Source organism: Rhinolophus hipposideros, assembly GCF_964194185.1.
Source record: "Rhinolophus hipposideros genome assembly, chromosome: 1".
Taxonomy (NCBI): domain Eukaryota; kingdom Metazoa; phylum Chordata; class Mammalia; order Chiroptera; family Rhinolophidae; genus Rhinolophus; species Rhinolophus hipposideros.
In genome coordinates, this window is record NC_138047.1 from 59,188,617 (window position 1) to 59,204,516 (window position 15,900).

Sequence of the window (15,900 nt, forward strand, 5' to 3'; positions counted from 1 at the left end):
CTGTACAATGTTCTCTGTTTGAACTGCCCATACTGCCCAGGTCCAAACCTTGGTCTCCTGTTTCCAGAGGGTGCAGCTAATAAAATCCAACCTCTAGGCCACCTAGAATTGCTGGGTGCCCACAAGACAGCAGCTCCAATGTTTGAGTTCCATCCTGAGCTACTGCTCAAGCTTGGTTCCCAGCCTCAGGAGAATCCCAATGCTGTCTTATAAATTCAGCCCTGCATGTAATACTGTTTTTCATGTTTCATCCAGTATTTTTAGACATTTTATAGTGAGAGGATCAGAACATCTAATTTGATATACAGCTAGAAATGCAAATAACCAACATTTACTTTTTAATTTCTAAAGGCTTTAATAACCTTCATTTAGCTGGTTGGCAGATGAGTTAGGGTGGATAACAATGACTAACAGGAGAGATATTTACTGATCTCTATGACTATAAATATTGAATATGCTATCTAATATTTTAAAAACGAACAGCTATAAAAAAAGAAATGAACCTAATGAATATCTGGACCCCTCACGATATTTTTTTACTTCTAGAATATTCCAAAGGATTTCCCTAAAGAGCTGTGAGAGGCAGAGCCAATGAAGGAATTGTGAAGAGGAGTGATTAGTACCTCACCAATCTCAAAACTGTCTTTCATGGATAAGATAAGGCTTGAATGGATCAAAATGTTTCCTAGAAGTCAGCCAGATTTCATATGAGAGGACTTTACTCCTTTACTATGGAGAGAAATCCCTTAGCAATTACACATAATTTAATTCCTAAGACTAAATTATACATCGTAACATGTGGATGACAAAAACTATCTCATCAACTGTTAAATGTATCAATTGCAAAATGTTTAGCACAGTAGCTTTACACATAGCTATCATGAAATGGTAGGTCTTATTATTTCCATATATAAAAGTTTCGATGTGAAAAACTTTTAATATGTTTGCAAATGTTAAGTTCAGAGATGTTTTAATGTCCTGGAGGTACTTACAAAATGGACTCAGGAAAACTCCGTTTGGCACCCCATCCTGATGGAGACCCTTCCTAAGCACTAAAGATCTTGGCTTCTCCTACATTATGACTGCTCAGTTCTAATATAGTTTCTCACGGAAAGCAGTTTATGTGACTGGTAGCATTTTTCCTTTAGCACGACATACAAGAGGGTTCATGTTGGGCATGAGGGGATTACAAAGATGACAGCAAGGAAAGTCTCTGTCGCCAAGGGGCCTGTACCATAGTGTTGTGATTCTCAAGCCTGGTTGTACTTTTAGGATCACCTAGAACGATTTCCAAAAAAAGTTACCAACATTCATACGTGTATCTTTTCTCTCTGTACAGACAGTGGGTATCTCAGGGCAGGAGCCATGCTATCTTCTTTCCTTATCCCTTATAGCCAGTCCCTATATGTAGCAGGAATCTACTAAAACCTAGTTAAGACGATGAGTCAAAAAATACTAATAAAATCCAAATTTAAAGGCATTCTGTGATGTGAATCCCTAATAGGAGTCATAAATATGGATGAAACGTTAAATTCCTAGGCCAGAAAGAGTGTGCTTGTAACACGGCTCCCTGTGTTGTGTGTGTCAATTTCACAGGCCCTACCCCCCAAAGTGAAAATAACAGGTGTACCAAAATTAAAAGAAATTGCAACTATACCAGAACTTTGTGTTTGGAAATATCTCATATGATACTGTAAGTAAGAGAATTTGTCTTACCAATTTCAGGTAACCTTCAGCATCTAGTATTAAGTTTTCTGGCTTCAGGTCTCTGTAGATAATACCTAGTTGATGCAGATAATCAAATGCTTCTGTCACACAAGCGACACAGAATTTGGAGGTGGATTCATCAAAGCTGCCTCTGCAAAAAATCATTTTTCTTTTTAATACTATCGATGTATATCTTTGTTGTCTGTTCTAGGTGCCAATTATTATATTGGTAGATTTATGCAATATAAATGTTTTCTAGGACATCAATACTAAAAAGTACTTTATACTGCCAATGAATTAGACTGCTGATCATAAAGAAATTTAGCGGGATACTCGATGCAAACGATAACTACTTCACTAAAATTAAAATGTCCACATCCAAACAATTGTTTCTGGTAATTGCACAGGAACATAGAAAGGTAAATTTTTGTAGATATTTATGGAGAAATGCAACACTGGAGAAAATGCAACTATTTCAATGGCAAGCCTGAACCAGATGTGTGTAATTAATTGCTTGATGAAAAAATGACTGAAGTGATCATTTGCATTTCCTGTTTGCAAAGCATGTAACAATAGCAGTAGAAATGAGGTCATAACTCTTTCTTATTTGGTGTACCTTCATGATACTGAAGTTGCATTGTGTCAGCACTGTGTGTAGGCTTCCACACTGAATGATTGCAATGTGGCGGCGATTTGCTGCATGGTATAACAGAAATGTGGATTTGGGGTGAAAGGCTGGCTTTGACTCTTGCTTTTTCCACTCACTGTGTCCTCGGGCAAGCTGTTTAGCTGTTCTGACCCTCAGTTTCCTATCTATAAAACGGGTTTACTACTCACTTTACAGTGTTATTGAGAGGATTAGACACAGTGCCTAACAGGAAGTGGGAACTCCCTTTTCTAAATAGATTTAGATTTTCTCAATAGATTTGCCTGTTGAAACAAAGATGGCAGACGCAAATGCTTTTGCAGGTATCAAGCAAGTCTCATCCTTCCAGGCTTTCTGTATTCAGTGATATGTTCTACCCAATGAGACGCTCTAATACAACACATCCATCTTCTACTCAGATGCTCAGCGGTCTCTTATTGCCTAGGTGTGTGATTATCAGCCATGAATGTGTGAGAATTGCCTGAGAAGCATTTAAAAAGCATTTACTGGACCCCAACCCAGATGAACTGAACCATAATCTCTGGCGTCAGGGGTCAGCATTTTTACTTTGTAAAACCCCCAGGTGACTGTAATCTGTAGTCTGGGCTGAGTACAACTGGCCCAGGTAACTCTTTCTAAATGCCTGGCATTAAGCCACACAACCTAGTGCAAACCTACCTTCCCATCTCCTTTTCTGCTGCCTTGTCTTCTATTTAAATTCTACTGTTGATCATCCACAAACAGACCTAATCCTATCCCAACATTTCTGCTGTATCTTACATTATTTTCACTTCCTCTCTTTCCACATTTTGGTCATCTTTAGAGTTTAGTTGAAGTCCTTCCATATACCATCACATTTTCCCATCTCTCCTCTCCTCCAAGCTTACTATCTACCACACTCATTTGGCATTTATTAATAATTACAAATTACAAATTCTTTGTCCTATTTACTTTTCACATTAAATAAAGAAATGTTTTAAAATTGCATACATTATCTCCCTGAATAAACTCAAAACTCATTGAAGGATATACTTTTTACTCTTTGGTAAGAGAAATCTGCGTTGTCTAGAAAACCCCAAATTGTCTACTCTGGAGCCCTATGCATACATGGTTTTGATTGTTCAGAAACTACGCCTTTTGTAAAACTGAATCTTTGCAGACATCTTACTCTGCTTTTCAGAAGGGCTTCACCATTCCCCAGCCTTTTCTTCAACTCCCTTCTTGAGATTCAAAATCAGAAACATTCGAGTTTATACCTACTCTGTTTCATACTATGTGATCACAGATAGTTCACAATCTCTCTCTAAGCCTGGGATTCTTTAATTTGTAATATGAAAACTGACAATGACTGCCAAAGTGTGCCTATGACACAATTATAATGTTGGCTAAGAAAATATCACTATTTCTACTATTTTATTAATATTTTATTATGTGATAATACTTTCTTAGAATCATAACTACTTCCTTCATGTTTCTTTAAATAATCATGAATATGATTGTTTAGACCAATTATGAGTAGACTAAAGTTATTGTTTGTAATCTTTTTTCATTACCTGTCCCTTAATATACTCCATAGCTCCCCACCTAGGCAGGCTTCCAGAAGCATGTATACGTATTTATTGTCCTTGAAAGTACGATATAATCTGTGGAGACAGATAAAAACATGGTTATTATTAGAAAGCTAGTTTTAAAACCTCTTTAAAGTTGCTTAAGAGCATCATCAATAATGTTTTGAACATCCAAACATCATACAATTACACTGGGCTTCTTGCTGAGTACTCTGATCTTTCCTACCTACTTGCTTTTGCTCACGTTAACCCCGTTACTTAGACTGCCCTCCCTCTACTTACAGACAACTTCTTCATCTGTTTCACTGTGAAAGTGTAATCCATTCCTCAAGGCCAAGCTCAGAGGTCACCTTCCTGATAAAGCAGCTCATTATCCCACCCACCAAATATGGCTCCTTCTTCCTCCAAAATCCCAGAGAACTCTGCATATATCTCCCTCAAGATCTGCCTTGGATAACAGTTATTCATACCCACATCTTATATCCTCTAGCTGGTCTCAGGAAGTAGACTCTGAGACAGAGGGTTGTAAGCCATAAGATTAGTGGAAAGTGCACTTGAGAACAACACCCATGGAGGAGGAAGAATGTAGATTTGAGCAGAGAGAGAGTTGGATTATAATCTAGTTTCAATGAAAGCCTCAGCTTCAAGGAGCTCTGCTGTGACTGGATGCCAGGATGTACCTGGAGAGAGAGTATGATCTTGCGCAAGGAGTTTCTCTTATCTAAGAGCAATGGCAAGAGAGAGACTGAGCCAAATGACTCAGATGGCAGCACTCCCAGAATCTCAGGAAATGACAACCTGATGCAAGACCTGGGCAGGGTATTATGTTTCCACATTAGGTGAAAGCAGCTTCTGGGTCTTAATCAAAAGAACCCCTTTTCTCCCTAGCACCATGCCCAGGTTACATCATGCACAGACAGCAGAAGCAGTCTAGTACAGGGGTTCTGCGTGGGCCCTGGAATCAGTTGCCTAGGCTTGAATCCCTGATTGGCTATTTATTAGCTATACAACCTAACTTTTCTTATTGTTCTTCGATGAGGACAATCATAACATTTACCTCATTGTTCTATTAGGAAGATCAAATGAATACATATAGTCATTTGATTATGCATTAATTATATGTTACTGATTATATATAAAATTAATATATATTTTAGATATCTACATATTATGTCTAAAATAAATATAAATTTATAAAATAAATAATACACCAGGGGTGACGTAGAAATGGATACAAGTGGACCCTTTGTTCAACGTTGCTCAAGCAGTAGTTCGTCATAATCAGAGTGCCTGGATGCTGATGGTAACCACTTGGAGCACTTCTTGTAATTGCAGTGACTTGTATTCATCTTTGTTATCAGTATATATTGAGTATTACAAGTTTAATGCAGTTTTCCTTTCTTAAAATGTGTATACATTTTGGGGGGCACCCTCTGTATTTGTATTTTATATGTATGTTACATATTAATATATTGCTTAGAAGACTGCCTGACACATGTTAATTTCTCAATAAATGCTGTCATTATTATTTATTCTTAGTATCATTACTACCTTATTATATGCAATGAACCTTGTAAAGAGCTGGATATGAGAAATGAATAAAAAATGAATAAAATGAGCAATGAACCTTGTAAAGAGTTGGATATGAGACACGAATAAAACCTAACCCATGCCCTGCAGCCGCTTGTCATAGTTTGTTATGAATTGTTGATAAAAAAAAAAAAGAGGGGGATGTATTTTGGGACACAGTTAATACAAAGATAATCGGATGACTTTATTGCCAGCATTGCCTGGCTTCAGACTTCTTTTTCAATTTTGAAAAAAATATATCAGGAATATGAATTGGCAAGAAGATTCTCTCAAGGCATCTGATCACAAAGTATAAATTCTATTCATTGAAAGGGCACTTTATATCACCCAGAAATCACTAAAGCTACACTCTGGGGCACTAAGACATATCTGAAAATATAAACTGACTTACACCACTAACCCATGGATTCACAAGCAAAGACAGCTGTGACCTAGAATATCATTTCTTTTTCAAACTCTGGTGAGAGCTACAGGTAGACAGTAACTGTCAGGAGGTGGACCTGTGGGCATCTAGGTACTGCCAGGACCACAGCCTGTTGCTCCTTGGCAGCTCATGTGCGCCCACACGCCCACAGCAATTCAACAGCAGCATAGTCCCTGAGCGGTTTCAAATGGATTCTCACTTCCCAAATTCTGCATTGGGTCTGGATTAAATAATCAATTCAAACATTTTGCAATAATTTTATATTCTCTCTCTCTCTCTCTCTCTCTCTCTCTCTCTCTCTCTCTCTCTCTCTCACACACACACACACACACACACACACACACTCACACACACTCACATACACACATTTTCTTAACATTTACTCAAGAATAAAAAAAAAATCTAGGTGCTTGACTCCAGATCTCAAACTCGTAACATGTTACGTATTGCTGCTGTGACTAGCATGGAGAATTCAGAGCGGGGCCTCCTCGTATGCCTCTGTGCACCCTCTTGCATGGAAACACGTCGGGGAAGGGCCTACAGTCCTATGTTCTGGAAGCCAAATGCTCACTTACTTTACAATGAAGGGGGAGCACAGCTCTTCCAGGATCCGCTTCTCAGAGTAGACATGCTCTTGTTGCTTAGTGTCAACTATGTGCTTCTTCTTTATACACTTCATAGCAAAAGCAACGTTCTCATTTTTTACTTTAACCTATGTAGGAAGAGAAAGATCCCTCAAAATGATCTTACGAGGAAAGATTAACAACATCTATATAAAGCCTTAGTGAAAGGAAAGAAAAAAGTCTTGCACATTTGAATAGTATGTACGCTTTAACCACTTCTCCCTCTGAGAACTGAGTTTATTGGGGTGTACACACTTCCCCTTCATTGTAATTTCCAAGAGTTCACCTAACAGACATGGTTCTAAAATGTTTGTAGGGAAACAAGGAAAAAAGAAAAACAACTCTAGTTAGAAGATTCACTGTTTAGAAATCTATTGTTTTGAATGTGACATGAAAAACTTCAACCTGAATTGCCCCAAATTGTTCTTTCTTAACAGTCACTTCTCTGATTTTCAAAACAAAACATATTAAATCAAGATCTATATCTGTACTATCCAATGTGATAGCCTCAATCACAATGAGTTATTTAATTCTAAATTAATTAAAAATAACATTCTGTGCCTCAGTGGCACTAGCCACATCTAGTTACTGGAGACCCGATGAGACAATGGAGATACAGGACATTTTCCTCAGCACAGAAAGTTCTATTAGAGAGCACTGCTCTAGATGGGCACACAGAATTTTCCCTTAAAAGGAAATTAAAATATTTTAATAGGTATTTATTCAGATAGGCTTAAAATTACATAAGCAGATTATAGTTGACATGTAATTAAATTGTGCAGAAATGGTTGCACTTCATATTTTTCTCACATTCGCCATTAGTGCTGCCTATGACTTTTAAATTACTGGTGGAATTATTGTTTCAATTATTATTATCTAACTATAGAAAAAACAGATCTCGGTATTGTTCATTCAATCCTTTTGCCAAGATCTTTGATGAATGTCGCTGCAGATGGATATTGCTCTCATCTCTCCGTATGGAGTAAGAAACATTGTAAATATTCTTTGGCCCATTAAGAAATTGTTTCTTCCCCCTCACCCATCAGACATGAAGTATTGACTGGGTGTGAAGTGTACTATCCATAGTCTCCTGGCAGCACTTCAGATCTGCTCATGCCCAGAGCTATCCAGCAAACAGAAGTGTCAGCATAGTTCCCGGAAGTTAATGTACAGAGAATCATTAAAAATCTGCTGGGCAAAGAAGGACTTGGTAATTGCCAAGAGTTCAGAACCATCTGTATCTAATAAGGTCACAGATTTCCATTCTACAGTTTCCTCAGAGCACTTGATCTGACAGCAGCACTCTGAGGAAGATCCAGCCGAAATCAGGCCATACGCTCCCAGCTGTCCTGATCAACATTACAAAAGGCTTCAAACATTCCCTTGCATTCATATTTTGTTTCTTTTTTCTCTGATAGAAAACTTTGAGCAACCAAAAATAGAGTAAGTAAAGCCAAAGACAGTCTTGGTAGTGAAGTTGTTTAAGAGATGGACCTATAATATTGAAGATTTTGTTTCTATAGCACTTCCACTGGACACATTCTTCTTTTCTTTACTGTACAGACAGTTCATGTGTCATGAGTGTATGTATACACACACTTTGCAGTTAGGAAATGTATTTTTAATGTTTTATAGTCTTTGGCAATGCTATTTGGCACATTCTCCAATAAGTACCATCAAGAAAAGAATTCACCAAAGGATGTGATGCAAGAAGCTTGAAATACCTATAAGTTACTTACTCACACAGACCCGCTACTATACAAAATACAGAAAGTGCACTTTCTTAATTTCAGGTCAAAGCAACATTTAAATGAGCAATAACAATTCATACATTCCTCCAAGATATGCTGGAATATAAAACAAACAAAAAAAAGTCAAAAGGCTTCTCTCAGATGCTTGAAACGTAAACCCCTTACAAGCTCAACTCTTCCGAACCCACCAACGCCCAGTGTTGCAATAATCTCAAGGTTCTGGAATGGGGATGATGAGGAGAATCTGGCCACCTTCTCCTTCAGTTGAATCATCTCCAGAGAGAGAGCTTTGGACAGCTTCCTGTTAGACATGGACCTCCTGCACAAGAGAAGTGACACTTTACATACACTCCCTTCGTCAACCAGGGGTCATGCCACACATACATTCCACTCTTACAACAGTCTCATTTCTGAGTAATTACTGGCCACAGTTGTCACAAAGGCTATTTCAACTTTTATAGGATCAGATTCAGTCAGGTCTGGGGAGAAAAGTAATAGAATATACAAACAAAAAAAACCTGACACACACACACACACATACACACACAATAAGAAATAGACAAATGTCAAACTGAATCAATGAGAGGTGAAAACTGGTGAATTGTGTGGTATTTAAATTATATCTCAATAAAGCTGTTAAATAAAGAGTCAATGAGAGGAACTAGAACCAGAGAGCCATTTTCTTTGCCGCACCTACAGGAGAATGCCACACTGAGAAACTTTCCCGTGTTTTGCTTTTTGTCAGATCTTGAAGCTTTCTATGATTAAACCAGAACAACTATTTTTTGAAACATAAAAAAAATACATTTCTTACTTTATGTCTAAGTACTGTTATTTGGAAATACTTATTTTTCTCTTTTATTTAAGGTTTGCTGCTCTGGATTAGATATTCATAAATTGTTGTTACTACAAAAAGGCCTTTGGCATAAAAATTATAAGTACATTTCTTGCCAAAAAACAATCAACCAACCAACCAACAAACAAACAAACAACCTTATGAGGTCCTGATTGAATCCTCTGATTTAACTCAAATATCAGTTTTCTAGACCTTTGAGTCTTCAGCTTTGTTTGTATTGTCTGATGAACATATGCTTAAGTACTTACCCTACAAAATGTTTTAGCAAAGGATTGTCAAATAATTTTAATTTTACAAAGTAGATTTTTCTATAAACAAAAAATGTCTCTTCAGTATTACCACATTTAGAGTTTACCCAACTCCTCCCTACACATACACACACACACACACACACACACACACACACACACACACACATACACTCACACACACACACACCTGGGCAATAGTTCCCTTATATCTTGAAATAATTTTGAATATACTGCTAGTTCTTAACCTGGAATCAGAGTGAATGTGCTACTCTAGTACCTTGGCATTCCTATTTGATTTCTATGGGCAAGACTGGCATCATTTCTGAATTAATGTCCTTTTGAGCTAAGTCACCAGATAATATAAAGAATCCCTTTTCCAAGACCCCCTATCAGGAAATTTCTCCCTACCATTACTACTCATCACCCAAAATAAGGAGCTGACTACTTATAAACTAAAATAATATCCATACTAGTGAGAAGTGGTATCCTCTTTGTGGAAGACAACTTAAAAGACCTGCCCCAAATTTTCTAGTGAAAGCACACTAAACATGACAACAGAGTGAATCACACCAATTTGTCCGCTTCTTCATCAACTGCTGAAGTCATATCCAGCTTAGAAAAATATTTCTCCACTTACTTTGCATGTCTTTTTTCATCATCACGGGTCAAGTTTGCCACATACCCTTCAAGGTATTTTTGGAGTTCTTCAAAAGTGCCGACTGTTTGGTTGAACGTTCTAAATGAATAAAATTAAATTAAATCAAAAGCTCTGTGCTAATAGTTGCCATTGCAACTTGACATTTTTCTTAAGCTCATACAAGACTAATTGTATGGTTATTCAAGGCTTTGTAAATTGTTTTTCAATAATTTATGTATGTTAGTGTTTCCATAATATATAGAATAGTTATTAGAAGTTATATAGTTGATCCTTTGAGTTTATGAAAGCAAAGAGGCTACCAGTAAGAAAACATTTCTGTAGTTTTCTGCCTTGCAGTTCAGGTTTACCAACACCATTTCCTTTCTTTTCTTTCTTTTTCTTTTCTTTTCTTTCTTTCTTTCTTTTTTTCTTTCTTCCTTCCTTCCTTCCTTCCTTCCTTCCTTCCTTCCTCCCTCCCTCCCTCCCTCCCTCCCTCCCTCCCTCCCTCCCTTCCTTCTTCTCTCTCTCTCTTTCCCCCCCTCCCTCCCTCCCTCTTTTTTTCTTTTAAGAAGACAGTGGAAAGGAAACAGTCTATATCATCTGTTCACGGAATCAATAGGTTACATGGGTAACATATTTTCTAAGTTTGCTCAATCAAATAATTTATTTTAAAAATCAAAGATGAATTTCTTTATCCTTAGATACTACTCCTCATTCCACATTCCTTCATAAACGAATCCAATTTTTTTAAACCTTAACTTAGTAATTCTCTGAGGTTCAGCCAATATCCTCCCCTGACCTCCCTCACCCATCAATAATCACAGGTTTGTTGTGTACCCCATCTAATCTCCCTGTCCCCAGTTCGTTGTCTCCAGGAATTCTTATGTATAGCACTGCCTATGACAAAAAAATAATCTTCCTCATCACTGAAATATATGTTCTTGATTATCCTTACTGATTATTCCAATGCTTCCCTGCCCCCACACTTGACAACTACCTTGATTTGTGATTATTAGAGTACTAATACAAAACAGTATCTCTATGTTTCCCTATTTCAAAATAGTATCCTTTTCAAAACCTTGTTCCAATCATCTTGGTAACATCTTAAGCAAACTGAATGTAGAAAAATGAAAGGAATGAAAGTTTACCACAAAATACCTAAAACGAATGAACCCGAGCCACCTCGTTAGTAAACTGTCTAAATTTACTGCCTGTTTAGCCCTGAACACCTCTACCCACAATTACTTGACAACCAATCTATATTTACATTATTAAGCATATCCCATATACTGTGCTGGGTATTTTCCATTTTTCCTTCCAGATCTACTCTCCACTCTTTTCTACCCTTTTCTGTGGACTGTCCTTTGTTGAGTGTAGAGTGGTGAGAAATAAAACAGTATTGCCATGAAATTTCTAATTTCCAATGGTTAAATTTTCAAGTAAAAAGGAAATACTTCTTGTACTTTTTTATGCTTCTTGTTTTTATTTATGCTATACATCACCATTATTTTGTTTCCTATTAAATTAATTGAAGTGTTCTGTTAAAGAAATCTTAATTTTTAAATGTAGGTGACACTGGTGTCTCAGGTCCCTTAAAAATTCTCTGACAACTAAACTTAAAGTCAAGTTTAAGCAGCTACAACATTCTCCCTGTAACATTCAAACAGCCTGTATTGTCTCATTAGGGAGACCACCTCAGGGATGATGTAGATGCCTGATCACTGCACTGTACACCTGAAGCTGAAGCTGAACAATAAAAAATGCCAACTACAATTTTATATATATAAACTACTATATATATATATATATATATATATATATAATATATTATATATTATATATATATGTACATATATTTATAGTTACAAAAAGTGGAGTACAGCCTTAGGAATAGAGACAATGGAAATGTAATGGCTCTGTGAGATGTCAGAGGGGTAGTGGATGAGGGGAGAGAGGTTGTCACTGTTTGAGGGATATAAATGATAAATGTCTAACTATTACATTGTTTTGTGCACCTGAAACTAATAAAAAATGTTTTAAAAATAAATAAAAAACATGAAACGAAACAAAATAAAAAACAAACAGCCTGTATGCATACTGATGTTATAGCCTGAGAGGTAATTCATCAACTCCCTTGAGATTTGTCCCAACAACCAAACAGTAATGGTAATATTACAAGTAACACTTCCCATTCATTTAAAGCTATTGCTATTTCTTACAATTATTTCATACATTTTATTACGTTTTAAAAATAGGAAATACAGCTCAAACTTTAACACTCCTCCTTGCAATGTATTAATTCTGTGCATTTTTAAAAATAATAAATTAGGAAAGAAGAAACAAAAAGCCATAGGCTTTAGATCACTATTATTTCATCACAAGGATAGTGCACTTGATTTAGCCAATATCTGGTGAGCACTTCGGGTATGCCAAAGACTGTCCAATGCTGACACTGCAACAGCAGTGAACAAATAAATGCTTGGAGCTTACAGAAAAATGGGAAGACAGATGTTAAATAAAGCAATTGAATAAAGTGTAGATATGATGAAGGTAGATAGGATGCTATGGGAGAATTATCCTGGGATATTAATCTAGTCTATAAGTCATAGCTAGGGTGACATATAATTTATTATCCAAACTGAATACTTTTCAGAATGAAAAGGGTGCCAATAATAAATATGGTTAGGACTGTCTCAGAAAATCCAGGATGTAGGCCAACCTAGTCATACCTGATATTCAGCTTCCCCAACCCACAGAATTTATTAAATAAATTGTTATGTTTTATTGTGCCTAATACAATATTTTGCATATTATAGAATCTCAACTATTCACATGGAAATTAAATATTTTAAAATCATAAACTTTCAAATAATTTATAACTCTATAAAATCATTGCATCCTTTTCATAGGTTATGAATACATGAGATATTGTATAAATATTTGATTATGTGATTACAATGAAAGAAATGGAAAGAAGTTTTTCCTTTCTATCATATTTTTAGTTCTAGCATTTTGGAGCAATTTATAAGAGTTTACCACACAGCTAATACTATTATTCAGTGCATACATATATTTTTAAGGAACTCATACACAAAACAATGCATTATCGGGACAACACTGTATCAATATATATTCCATTTGAGAGCTGGCATCCAAAGATTACCTTTATCTTAACATACTTTGCACTTTCCTAGCTCTATGCTTTTGCTTTTAAATTTTACTTCATTTGGAGTGATTTCCACATCTCCTCTTTGCCTAAAAAGTTCCTATTAATTTTTAAGCCCATTTTCACACTTAAAAAAATAAAATAAAACCTCGCCCACTTTACTGCATTGTGATTGCTTCTCTTTCACAACATATATGAAGCCAAACAGCATGGTGGAAAGGACGCTAAGGAATAGGGAGGCCTGGGCAGGAGTCCCTGCTCCATCACAGATGGCACTATTGGGGCAATTCTTTAACGGAGCTGGGACTCATTTTTCTTATCTGTAATGGAAAAATTAAAATAACTGGAAGTGATATTAAGAATTATTATTCTATGTGTGGTGATGAATGTTAACTAGACTTATTGTGGTGATCATTTCACAATACAGACATATTGAATCATTGTGTTGTACACCTGACATTAATATAATGTTATATGTCGATTATATCTCCATAAAAAATAACAAATAAAAAAGAAGTATTGTTAACTTTGCAGTCATGTTAATGTTATTGTGGTCATGTATTACAAGAAATACTTAGCCTTTAGAGACGTGACTAAAATTTACAGATGAAATAATTACATGGTTGTAATTTGCTTGAAAGTAGTGTGGAGAAGGTAGGGAGGGGATGATGAAGTGGTACAGAAACAGCACTAAGTGACCATTGTTGAACTTGCATTATGAGATTCAGAATACCATCCTGCCTATTTTTTAATATATTTGAAATTTCCCACAAAGAAAAGATTTTTTTAAATGTTCTAAAGTTCTTTCCAGCTCTAAATCTCTATGATTCTATGTTCAATAAACGTTGTACTGAATTACCGATCAATTATACACTCCCTTGTGATACCTTTTGTCATTTGACTATTCTTTGTTAATATTTCATATAAGTATGCCCTATTTCTTTGACTACACTATGACTTTTCTTAAACAATGGCCTAGCTTTGGTATATTTGAATTTTCTTTATTATAACTAGATAATCAATAAATATTCAATTAATTAATGAGATCCAACGGCCAGATTCAAACATGATTTGAAGTGAGTTAAGAACACAAAATGAGACTTGTTCGGAAAAATAACCTAAGACATCCAGAGATGAATACTGATACATATCACTTGCAAATTACTAGAAATGTTAAATTAAAACAGCTCTGGGAATATATATAGCTAATGAGTATTTCATATTTTGTCTGAGAGAGACTGGTTTTGTTCAAAAAAGTTTATGATTGCTTAGAGCATTTTAGAAATAAGTTATGAAATTGCTCACTAGCTTGTGTGGGAAAAAGAATCCATGAGCACTAACAAGCTTATTTCTCTGGAAGATGCAAAATTTAAATCTCTTACTGATATTTACGTACAAACGTTGCACGCAAAATATTTAGTCGGCCAGCATCTGGCACTGCCACAGACAGATCAGAAGGCCCCGTTTTTCCCCCATGAATTTTAACAGAATGTACTTGCAGCTGAGGATTGGCTGCATTTCCAAGTGGAAATGAATGAGAAGACAGATGGGCCCTTGGAGCAACAGAAGGCCACGTCTTCAAAGGTGACAGTAGCCTGCCTTCTCCAGCAATGTCAGTATACTCACTCTCGGTCTATAACCAGGCACGCGACGTCATTTTCTTCAGCAATAATGTTAGCTGACCTGACATCTTCACTGCAGACAAAAACAGAAAAGTCAATTTTCTCCAGTTAGAAATTCAACATCTATTTTTATTAGGGAATCTGCTACTTGGTGTGAAACACTATCACTTAAACCTTTCAAACACTGTGCGTTTTTTTTAACATTATTTATACTCCAACTCCTTTTCAAGAAAGGAATTTGAAATGTGTTCCAATAAAGGTTATGTGTACAAGGAATTCAGAGGGGAAGAAGATATCTAACTGCACTGGGAACAGAGAAGAATCAGTGACAGCAACTGTGTACGGAATCTCATTTGGTGCTTGTGTCTGCCAAAATGAAATAGCACTCTTCTGATCAAAGGGGAATTGCTAATTAATTGGCAGGCAAAAACTGAAATTAACTACCGAAGAAATTTATTGGGAAAACATTTAAGTAATTAACATATAATAAACCAATCAAGAATAAAACCCCAAGAATTGTTTTTTAGTGCCCTAACACCTAATCAATTAAATAACACTAAAATATTTTCATTTCATAGAATCTACTATGTACATTTTCCAGTAAAATCTCTGAAATCAGAGTATGTCTTACAACTGATGTTGAGTCATTGTGTAATTAACAACCTTGTCTTTCTTTTTCAGGGGTTCATAATATAACGGTGCGTCTTACAACTGATACCTTACCTTATATACAATGAATTATGGCATATGATCTAATGATGATAAATTTAAAACCTAATGAATACCGATCTGGTAAGCATTGGCTAAACTGTTTCTATTGAGACCTTGATTTATACTAGTTTTTCCCCTCTATTAATTATAAACTAAAGACACTGAAAAAAGGTACATCCATATGGTACCCAGTGCTCTGAAATTTAAGGTACCTTGCAATAGCAGCATATTGATAATGCACCAAGCAACTTCATCAAAAGTGGCATCACCCAAAGTATAGTTCTTTCATCTTCCCTTAATGGGGCGGAAGAAACCTTGACAGCCCACCACTCCATTCCAAAGAAGTCC

General features: G+C 36.1%; 1 protein-coding gene across 1 annotated transcript in view; it reads right to left on the minus strand.

Annotated features, from left to right (window-relative positions):
* Window positions 1–15,900, minus strand: part of PRKG2 (protein kinase cGMP-dependent 2) — an 85,476-nt gene that overhangs the window by 32,282 nt on the left and 37,294 nt on the right. The window contains exons 8-13 of the mRNA XM_081047884.1: window positions 14,846–14,914; window positions 10,054–10,152; window positions 8,475–8,628; window positions 6,511–6,647; window positions 3,907–3,996; window positions 1,717–1,858 (exon numbers count right to left, since the gene is read on the minus strand). Coding sequence (XP_080904010.1) covers window positions 1,717–1,858; window positions 3,907–3,996; window positions 6,511–6,647; window positions 8,475–8,628; window positions 10,054–10,152; window positions 14,846–14,914 — 691 coding nt within the window. The remainder of the gene's footprint in view (window positions 1–1,716; window positions 1,859–3,906; window positions 3,997–6,510; window positions 6,648–8,474; window positions 8,629–10,053; window positions 10,153–14,845; window positions 14,915–15,900) is intronic.